Source organism: Larimichthys crocea, chromosome XIV (genome assembly GCF_000972845.2).
Source record: "Larimichthys crocea isolate SSNF chromosome XIV, L_crocea_2.0, whole genome shotgun sequence".
Lineage (NCBI taxonomy): Eukaryota > Metazoa > Chordata > Actinopteri > Sciaenidae > Larimichthys > Larimichthys crocea.
This window is the reverse complement of record NC_040024.1, coordinates 730,745-741,960: the sequence shown is the minus strand read 5'-3', so window position 1 is coordinate 741,960 and position 11,216 is coordinate 730,745. Positions and strand designations below refer to the sequence as shown.

General features: G+C 39.8%; 1 protein-coding gene across 11 annotated transcripts in view; it reads right to left on the bottom strand.

Moving 5' to 3' along the window:
- Nucleotides 1-379: 379 nt before the first annotated feature.
- Nucleotides 380-11,216, bottom strand: part of ablim2 (actin binding LIM protein family, member 2) — a 95,304-nt gene continuing 84,467 nt past the window's right edge. For all 11 annotated transcript variants that reach the window (XM_019271018.2, XM_019271017.2, XM_019271022.2 and 8 more), the window contains 7 exons: nucleotides 10,719-10,756; nucleotides 10,423-10,531; nucleotides 10,241-10,299; nucleotides 7,808-7,868; nucleotides 6,376-6,383; nucleotides 6,165-6,245; nucleotides 380-2,475 (listed from right to left, as the gene is read on the bottom strand). In XM_019271018.2, the coding sequence (XP_019126563.1) occupies nucleotides 2,362-2,475; nucleotides 6,165-6,245; nucleotides 6,376-6,383; nucleotides 7,808-7,868; nucleotides 10,241-10,299; nucleotides 10,423-10,531; nucleotides 10,719-10,756 (470 nt within the window). In that variant the 3' untranslated portion in view covers nucleotides 380-2,361. The remainder of the gene's footprint in view (nucleotides 2,476-6,164; nucleotides 6,246-6,375; nucleotides 6,384-7,807; nucleotides 7,869-10,240; nucleotides 10,300-10,422; nucleotides 10,532-10,718; nucleotides 10,757-11,216) is intronic.

Sequence of the window (11,216 nt, the reverse complement as noted above, 5' to 3'; positions counted from 1 at the left end):
CAAAGATGGCGTAAGATGCTTTCACTGGTCTTGGTTGAAGTTAGATTTCGGAAAACTCTAATTTGGGCAATTTCTCATGGTAGAAGCTGCCCTTTACAACACTGGCTTATGCTAATAAGTTTGTACAGCTGTATAAATTTGACACTGACTCATCCTGGCAGGCGTTTCTATTCATCCTCTTTTCTTCAGTTTCTTCTCCAGCTTTAGTCGAGCTTTTCCAGCTATTTCACAATTGGAACACGATTAAGAAGCTTGTTCTTCCTTGCATCTTATAAAAGCATCCACACACACATGTATTACACACACTATTTAGATAGATTTAGATAGATTTTTGACATTCATTTAACAAACTCAAGCAATCCAATCCATAGTGACTCTGTAGTTTGGATAAAGCACTTTAATAGCAGATGAATATTAGAAAGAGGACATGACGCTTTATGACAACAGTTAGTGTGTTACTTACAGGAGCAAAAAAAAAAATCGATTTGACACTCAGATTAAACTCAAAATTTGATATGTTTCTCTTCAAAAGCTCTCTTCTCGGTGATGCTACTCATTCAACACTACACCCTTAAGATTTCAAAATAAAATCCCTTCCTTAATATCGCAATTAAATAAATATCTAACACAAGCTAATGTAAGCAGCTGACCCGGGCATCTCATTTGACACAATTTAACCAGAAAATAATCAATCACTCAAACCACATCGATGATAATTGTTTTCATACATTTCTAATCTGAGGTCAGTGGACAAACCCCATTTTCCCACCCTCATGCATGCCTGAAGAGTTATACACCATGGCTTGAATACAGACAAATATATCTGGTATATGTTCAGTATATGTTCACATACATCTTACAGTATGTTAGTTGGCGAGTTGAGCGGTTTGCGGTCCAGAAATCATCAAGCAAAGCTGACGGACTTCAGCTTAAAATGTGGAGCTTTTACTGTACGCAACGATGCTTTCAAACAACAAACATATAAAGAGTTAAATCTCTATCTGAGAAGATATAACACAGTTAGAGTATTGAGTTTTAAATCAAGCAAGACCCCACATGTTATGCTTAAGTGCTGCTGCAGGTCTGTGAAGCTTAACGAAGTCAGCATGGGCTTTTTTTTTTTTCTGGTAACAAAATCATGATTTCTCTCAGCTGCGTCTCATGACTGGTTTAATGATCCTTTCCAGAAGTCAAAAATAGCTTATAAAAATAATTTCTTTTGTTTTGTTTGTTTTATTCTCATGTGAATGCGTGTCACTCTGGCAATGCTGCAATGTTTGACACCTTTGCACACCCTGAAGCCTTCTGCACTGTATGTTTTTTGCAAGGCCCCTCCTCAGGCCTCCTCCTTTTTTTTTTTTAACCTCAACCCTCTATCTGTGATTCACTGCCATACTGTGGCCCCAGCCAGCCCTGGCTCTCCTATCTGCACTGATTTACGAGATGCTTGTGTAAGATATGGGACCGCATTCAAACATATCAGGGCACGCATATCAAAACTACCCAGCCATTCTTTCCCAACAACTCTGATTGAAAAGAACATGAAGGAAAATCAAAAACAAACGTGTATGATAAGGTGCTTTTTGAGTAAAAGATCAGTGAGGAGTCATCTGTTATTTCTGTCTTTGGCCTTGACATGCTTGAACAGTGACCATGTACAAGTCTGCAGTCTCTTCACTGCTAAAGTAATGGCAAAGGTGTAAAAATGAACTGCCTTGGTGATGTAACAGTCACTTAGTGCAGGGAAGGAAACTGAAAAAGATGGAGAGACAGCAAGAGAGTAAAGGCAGAGCAGCAAACGGATGATATATCGAGACAAGTGAGACGATAAACCCTTGCAAAGTGAAAACAACCTAGCTGCTGATGAAAAACCTGCGATAGAAACGGGGAGATTAGTCAAGATTGACAGAGTAGAAGAAGGCGCACATAAAACAGTCAGAACCACAGAAACCTGGAGGAAGGCCTGCACAAGAATTAGAAAAAGCTGTTATTTCTGCCAGGGTGTCTGAAAGCGTCGAGGTGGGGCGGGAGGGGGTAGGATGCAGAAACCACATGGGAGGGGAGGAGCATCAACACAGGCCATGCAAACTCAGCTCCTCATCCTCTTCTGTTAGGTTGTCAGTCAAACATTCGGGCCACATCGCATACAAAAAGCTATAGATGCTGCCTCAACATCATGAAAATGTTCCCGCACGGGGCGCCACTCCGCAGCATCACAGGCAGATGGCATGGCGTTTTACAGGTGGAAAGTAAGGGTATCATGGCGGTGCATATATAGATATTTCAGATGGGTTGGTTTTCTTTTCCGCTTCCTCCCAGATAGGATGGATGCTTGTTGAGATGTTGCTTCATCTTTTCTGTCTAGAAAAGGCGTGCCGCCTTCTTCATGTCATTCTTCTTCCAGAGGGCCAGACGGTCGAACTGCTCCAGGGTCATGCCGAAAACCCGTTGGAAGTCCTCAGGAGAAAGGTGTCTCTGGAAAAGCAAAACAGAAGCAGGAAAAGTATATTTACTTAAAGCAAAAGACCAACATTGTACATGAAGTAGGTCAAAATTTTAGTCAGTAATAATCATTATCAGAGCTTTAAACGACCTACAGATGGAACATGGGGTCTCTCGAAAAGGTGTTGCTCCACCCCAAGCCTCCACAGCTTCAATGCTCTATAGATTCGCATAGATCCTGTCAACTCCACTGGAACAGTATTGCTCCAGAAGATAATCCGTCATTTTGTGTTCTGTTGTGTTCTTATTCCACCAACACTCAACAATGGTGTCCTTTCACCATGAAGGTTTCTTCTCTCTAAACTCAACTAAGAAGCAGTTTGCTCAACTTAAAAATTGCACTTCTGGTGGCTTTGTTATACTAGACCCTGATCATAAAAATGTTCACATTGGTCATTTTTCTTTTATGACAACCTAGATCTTAGAAGAAAAAGTTAATGAAATGATTGGCCATAACAGCAAAATCCCGTAAGTACACTGAATTGAGCAATTTATGAGATTTGCTGCGTGTAAATTCGTGTAAAGTACTTGCACAGCGGCTAACCTTGGTAGCAAAGAGGTTCGGTCATGGAAAAATGGATAAAAAGAAAATTTGAGTTGCGGTTATATTATATATTCAGATTTGGAAGTTGGACTTGGTTCTGTCTGATTCTGAAAACAACAGCACGGAATTTGCTCTACGCATTGCACTAGCACTAGCGTTTTTGTTTCTCTGGGTTTTACTCTACTGAACTACAAGTTCTACTGGGACAGGAACAGAAAAACAAATGGTTCTTTGGCCCAGTTTATCAAAACTTTTACCTGAACCACTGAGATTATTGTTGCTTCCAGGCCAGCTGGACTTTTCTCACCCACTTGTTCTGTACGGGGAAATCAGTAGCAGCGTCATACTTTCAGATTGGACTTGCACAAAAGACATTCGTCCAATCCTAAGATCATGTTTAGGTTCACCACATAAGGAGGCGTTACATTGCCTTCTCTGTTGAGGTTTACCAACCTAAATTCAATTCTGTGCCTCAGAAGTTCATCCAAACTAAACCGTTATCCAAAACCCAGCTTGGCTCATGTCAACACTCCTCTGTAACTCCTCTGTAAATGTCAAAAATATACCATGGAACAAAAACATGCATGGTATTGATTTAGACCCAGAACAAAAGCATACGCCATTGTAAAACTTTGGCTGAACTGTGCACAGCAGTTGTGATTCTCTGTGATAGCAGTGATAGTAAATTAGAGGCAGGCTATTGTTGTTTGATAGCCAATCACCTGGTTTCCATACCAACCACCAATGGGAGGAATGTGCTTTACTCCCTGAGGCAAAAACATCCAGATAAATTTGATTCTTCACGTCATGTTGACAGAATAATAACATAAGGGTATCAAGAAATTTGATTTTCATCATATTTTTTAGAATAAATATGGCCTCAAACCCAATCAGGGATGTCACAGAAGGTGTTTTGTATGAACTCTCAACACCTGCTGTAACGACAACATACTAGAGAGAGTTTGGAGCAGATTGAACAACTAGTGTTTCCTTTCCACTAGGTAAACTGTTCCACTTGATCAGGAATCTTGATGAAAACTCGGCCTGTTGCATTTCCACAACAGAAACATGTTTCTAGATCTGGTTCCTGGGTCGTAAATTTGGGCTATTACCGCACTTAAGTCATTCTGATGCCGCAAGAACTATTGGAGAAGACTGTAGTGCCCATGATGTACACCTGCATTTAGTAGTCCTGCACTTCTAGTGGCTACTATTTATATTGGGACTTGGGATAGGAACCCAAAAGTTCCCTGCTTGATCTAAAAGAGGAAGATAAATACAGAACACAAATACTTATTGATTTAGTTTCTAAGTTAAGTAGCTTGGACTATGTAGTTGTGATCAAAGTCCATTATCAAAAAGCCTATTGTCAAACTTTGACAAACTTACAGTTTCCTGGGCAGGTACATTTTTCACTTTGATCAATTTTGCGAGATAGTCATTTGTAATACAGATATATTTTGATGAAACATGACCATACACTTTGGACAACACACTACCTCACACTGAGGACAGACCATTCCTCCAGTCCTTATGCTAAGCTAAGGCTAACTACTCCTCCTACTCCTCCTGTTCCTGACTATGAGCTATTCCTTTATGCCTCTGCACCATGCAGAACAACTTTCTGGTTCGGAGCACGAGTAACGAGTCAGAAATATCCTATTTGGTTAAACCTCATGGTAAAGTGTCCCTCATGGCTCTGACTTTGAGTTTTGATATGGGTTTAGCCGTTGATTAGTTTGGGTAAACTGACACCACTTTGGGGTCAAGGATCAGGAACAGTGGTGAGTAAAACAGAGGTTGGAATATTTCTCTCTGACACACACACATTCACACTAATGACAATATGACTCCAGTCTAGCGATCCAAACCGCAAAGGGGATCTCTTGCGTCAGTAACACCTCAACATCCCGACGGTCTGACTCCTCTTGGGACAATATTCCCATAATCCAAAGGCTCACAGGCAGTTCTCATATTAGGGTTACTGAAGGTTTAAATATTTTAAATGGGGTATTTTCTTTTTTAAATAGGTCCATGAAACTCTTCTGAGAAGAGGACCATCAGTGCTACACCACAAGACAAACCACAATTTGAAGTTTTTAAATGGAACATTTATTTGAGACTACTTTACTGAATAAATATTTCCTGTTTTCAACGGAAGAAACTTGAAAGTTCTGAATCTGTAAATGGGTAGTGTAAGAATAACAGCTGGAGGAAATTAGTTATTACAGAACATTAAGTGCAATTGTGCTTAATTGTTTTATTATAAGACATGCATGTGGGCTAAACTTGCCATGACCCAGTGCGAGTGCAGGTAATGCGATACAACATCAGAAAGTAAAACCAATACCACCGCCAATTATATTCACATTCAGTCAAATCCCACAATTTATTGGCTTTATTTAGCATGTCACAGCATGAACTCAAAGTGTTCTCGCAGCAAACTACACCACCCTGCCAAAAGCAATATACCCATGTGTCATTGTTGAATGTGTCATTCCAAAACCATGGGCACTAGACTGCTGCTAAAACAGCCTCCACTCTTCTGGTTTCAGGCTGTCCGCCAGATTTTGTAACCTGGCTTCAGGGATCTGCTCCCATTCAACCACGAGAGCATTAGTAGGGTCGGGAACTCACTGAGTCAGGCTCTATCACCCAAACATGTTGGATGGAAGTGAGGTCAGTGGTCTGTGTAGGCCAGTCAAGGACCAATCATAGGCCATTAGTGTATACTGTAACATTAAGATTTCCTAAATGACGTTAAGACTTCAGGATGCTTCAAACAAACGACATATAAGGTGTTGTCTGTTCAAGAATGGTTCCAAATGGGTACATTTTGAGGTGTCTGAAGCATACTAAGGCCTTTAGAGGCTCAGCCCAAAAACAACCCAACCTGCAGTCATTTAACCTTCCTTACAAAAATTGGAGATGGCACTTCTCTAAGCTTTGGCTGATACTTTTATCCCACCTGGCTTAGCTGCCTGGCTGCTTTACCCAAACTGCATAATTCTGATTTTAGAGTCAAACCACAGTTTAACAGTTTCTCAGGCTTTTTAATGACCTGTGAATAGAAGGGGTTGAAATGACGACTAACAGGAGGAAGAAGATTAGAGCTCACCTCCAGTCTGGTGCGATCTACGTCTCTGGGAAGCTTCACTTTCACTCTATGCGTCACTGCCAGAATTTCATAGGGGTAGATCTGGCACACACAAAGTAAGCATTATGAGAGATTTATTAGGGAACACAATTATAATCCAGTGTCCAAACAAAGCTGCCAAGAATATTATTTGTAAAACATTCAAATTCAAAACAAATGAGGGAAATCTTACCTTGTATTCTGTGAGAGAGAAAGAGAAAAAAAAGGAATTAATCTGGTGGAACAATGAGTTTTTATTTGAATAGCAGACCCATTATGAAAACTACCATAATAGAACCTGAAAATAAATTACACCCTGTGGACTCAAATCTCTTCAGAAATATTGGGTTTCAAAGGCGTCAAAAGCATTATAAACGGTTGCTCTGCACACACGAATACACAGTTATGAGGTTGGCATCCTGTCAACTCAGTCTTTGCCTAAGATACAGCCAGGACTGTACACACACTTGTAAACACACACCAATAATTCTGCAGCTGGAAAAATGACATCACCTCTTTATGTTGTTACCTCCAGTAACTGATCTGGGGCCAGAGCTGCGGGGCTCTGCATGATTGGTCACAATGTGATCAGGGATTGTAAACTGACCTTAGATCTGTACTTAAAGAAATGATGACACAGGCCTTTTTACATTTTATAGTTTTACTTGAAAACCTTGAAGCTGATAGTCTGGAGGGAAAAGCTCTGTTTTGGATGGAGCCTGTGACCTACCGCAACAGTTTTAGTTGTGAGGTTATTTGGGGAGTTTTAGATTCTGGGAGTAAAATCATGCTCACTTTCTGCACAGACATTAGGTCACTGATATTGGAGCTTCCTAAGTGATGATACGTGACATTCTCCTTGATGAATCATGTGCAAAAGATATGGTGTTAAACATATCTGACCAAATTAATGCCAAAAAAAAGCTTTTCCCCAATTGCAATAATTAGGATTTGCTGTCTTTTGCCCTGAGAAAACTACTATAGAGGCTCAAGAATCGAGACCTGGGGTACTCCACATTCAGATATCATCTGATCCAATTGAGTAATGTACCACAGTAGATAATTCTATCCAATCTATTAATCTGCTGAGAAGAATTTCATGGTTAGAGGTATTAAAGGCTACCCTACAGGTTTATGTTCAGACTAATTTAATACCTTTATTGGTGCAGTCTCTGTTCCTTGATGTGGTCTGAATTCAGATTTGATTTCTTTCAAAAGGCTATTTACAATCTAGATGTTGTTGAGTTGAAGGAAAACAGGTGTCTGAATTTCTTCAAATAAAAGGTAGATTAGAGATTCTAATAATGATAAATCTTGATCATATTATTAAAGAAGAAACTTTTTGTGGGAAAAATGCTTCTAAAACCAACCAGCCATCCTCCCAACTCTGTCTATGAAGTTAAACAGCAAGCTTTTAAATTTTAAGGATGTTCACAACATTGCAAAACTTGAAGCTTTATTATTGATTAATCTGTAGATTATTTTCTTGATTGTGCAGTCATTTTTTGGTTATATATATATATATATATATAATATGTTAAACGTTAATGTAGGAACTCTAGTCTCAGCCATTGCTTAATTTTATATTTACTGTAGTAGAAGTGTCCATTCACTTTCACTCTCACCTCTCATGCCTCCCCAGCTCTGGGAATCTGGGTCCACTTCATCCTCCACCATCTCAGCAGCCTATGTGCACACACATATAAACAGTTAGTCCTGATCCATGCTGCCAAGAACATTGCTGGTCTTTATCAAAGCCAGGGTTCATCTAAAAGCCTTTTAGTCACTGTTTTTGCCCTTGATTTGCTCACATTCTTTCACAGTGACAAATAGGAAGTGAGCATGACAGATAGTTTTGATGGTGAGCTTACATCATTTAGTTTAGGAGAAAGTAGAAAGTGACTAAAAGGAGAGGAAGGTGTTGTCTGTAGACTAATAGAGATAATCTGGCCAACGATTCAAAACAATCTAATCCAATCCAATATTTTCCTGTTGTGTTTGCAGCCCTTTGCTGATGATTACCACTGCTCTAGGTAAATGCAGTTTAAAATAAAAAAGGTACAATGGCTAAGACTAATAGCCATTATACTACAAGTCTGCAAAACATTTTTCTGTTGGGCAATGCTATGACTTATGTCAAATACCCACATACACTTATGGATTCCCATCATTCTTAGCTGTACTTTTTATTCTGAGCTATTAGCAAATATGAAGATGTGTCTGTAGACTTATAATGTATTACTGTCACAATTAAGTGGAATTTAAATCAGTTCAATATTATGTGGAGATTGAGCACTAGGTCATTCTGCATATGAGCTTGCACAAAAATATATTGTATGTTACAAGTATAAGGTTACATAGCTCCAAATCTAATAGAAAAAAAATCTCCCTTCATTCTTCTGCCAACGCACAAAATCCACCATGTCAACAACCCTAACCAGTAATGTCAGCAAGTGAAAAATAGTTCACTACACTTTGCGCCATGAATCCGTCGTGGCTCCTGAGCTTTCATTTCCTCCTCTGCTCTGTTTTGTCTGCCTGTCCTCTATCCATCAACAAACACAGAGGGAGAGCAGCAATATCACATCAGTGGACGATAGACTAAATACCCCCAACGTCCTCATAATAAACTGGAGCCCTGCCTTGTGTGGAGTGAATGGTATTGACTGACCCCTGTGTAATCTGAGACCACAACCGTGAAAGAAAAGCTTGAGGAGGTAGAATTTAAAAAAGAAAGAAAACTTCTTAAGACTATTAGTTATTAAGACTTATTTGTCTTAAATGTTACTCTGAGGCTTCCTGTGTTGATTAGTACAGGGTGCGTGGGGGGAGTTTGATAAAACTGGTGTGAACACATAAAGATAGTGGCCTCTTTGACTACTGTAGCACAGTGGGAGATAGGGGTTGGATAAGAAACAGCACTACCCATTTGCCTAAAGTACAACTACCACCACATCTTCTCAGCAACTCAGTCAGCTATTTCTTTCAAGGTCCTCTAATCTGTGGGGTGTGCTTGGTTTTATCCCCTCACTATGGTGGCACACCCCATTTCCCTTAACAAGTCACTCTGTAACTGAGTCAAATCAATGTTCTCAGTACGACAGCCAAGGCAAATCGAGCAAACCCCCTGCTGTGGCTCGAGCCCTGCAAGCTTAAGGCCCAGGGTTTATTGTGCCAGACTTGAATTGGACAGAAACAAAGGGCTCTGAAGCTGGTTATTATTTAATTTGGGTTAAAGTATAGTGTCATGTTGGCTTGGTGGAAAAACCCTGGAGCCAGATGGGGCAGGCAAGGGTTTAGATTATGAGGTAGGTAGTTGGGTTATAGGAATTCTATGGTTTATTACTACTTCAGTTTATTCTTGTAGTTTGAGACATTGGTTCTGTTGGTAATGAAAACACTTGACATATTAATTTCTGAGAACAGCTGTAAGAAGGCCAGAGATCTTGGAAACAAACCTCCAGCTTAGTCAAATGAAATTGGAAAAGATCACAAAGACGAAAGCTAAAATGATTACCCAAACTGTCAATGAACAGCCATCACACTTTCTAGTTCTAGTGTCAGCTTTGGCCTACCATTGTAGTTTTGAGTATTTGAGAATGGATTTCCTCTGCTATGAAGAATTATTAGCAACATTATGGGTATATAAGTACTGTACATTTTCTGGCAAACTGCTGGATTGTTTATAACCTATAACCATCTTGCTGATCTTGCTAGGCAACAAACACAATCCCGTAAGAATCCATCTTGCAGGACTTCAAGCAATAAAGCAAAGAGTTTGGCTATGTCATACTGTTTGTTGATATGATTTGATCACATTTCCCCATATTAAAATAGGTGATAGAGAGATGGTTTGGAAAATAAAACTGAAGTTGTGATGTTTATGCTCCTTGTAAAGATAATCCATTTGCCCCAACACAACTTATACCCACATTTCTCTAAACTATTTTGAAATGTCAGGGAAATGTTTCTAGCTCTGATAAAGCAAGCTCTTTGGCTGATCTCGAACTTACAGCAGGACTGTTTCGGTTGTTAAAACCAAGCCAGCATTTGCTCACCTTGTAGATGCCGTTCCGTCCATATCCAGGTAAGGAAGCAGACTTATTGTAGGGAAAATCTGCAGAGAGGAAAATATCTATCTATATATTGTTTTTCTTATTTTACACTTTAAACACTATTCAAACTCCATATTGTTGTATTCATGTAGCTCACACCAGGTTTGTGTGTCTGGATTACTCACTAGGCTGGGAGGTGTCTGTGGGCAGACTGCAGGTGGACTTGCGAGGATCCAGGTCTTCTGGACCCATGTGTCCATCTATTTCACTCTTTAAGATCATCCAACTGGTCCTCTAGAAAGATAAAGAGGGAGAAAGAGAAAGAAAGAGACAGAGAGGAAAGATGGAAAGAAGTGATGGATGATGAGAAGTATGAGTTAGTGAATTAGTAAATGGATGTACAGTATTTGCAAAGTTTTAGAAAATGACTTGAAAAGAGGCACATGTGGACACACACATATACACAGAGTGAGAGACCCACCTTGCTATCCTCCCCATCCTGCCAGGATGTTCTAGAAGCTGTAAAACAGTCAGATGTTACAGGATGTCACAGTTAATGTGCTGGATCATCTGCCTCTCAGCTCCACTGCAATGCACTATTAACTCTACAGTAAATCACCTCCCGAAACCATGACATCATCAGCTGCAGACGGCATCTACAGGAAACTCTGCATGCACTGTGTAACTGTGCAGTAAAACAGGACGGATAGCAACCACTAACATTTGTGTCAACACTGTATTAACAGGGATGCACTGACATTTTGGGAGTCTGACCCATTGTTCACCAGAGCAAGATATCTTATCAACTGCAATCCTGATTGTGATGAAATCTAGTATGAATATCCACAGGTCTATGAGGACTGCAAATTATTTGAACCCCATGGCCTTGGTCAAAATATGACACTTTTTTTTTTTAGAACAAATTGGATTTCCATGAAATTTGCTCTGAATAGTCATGGTCCCCATAGGATAGCGTTTT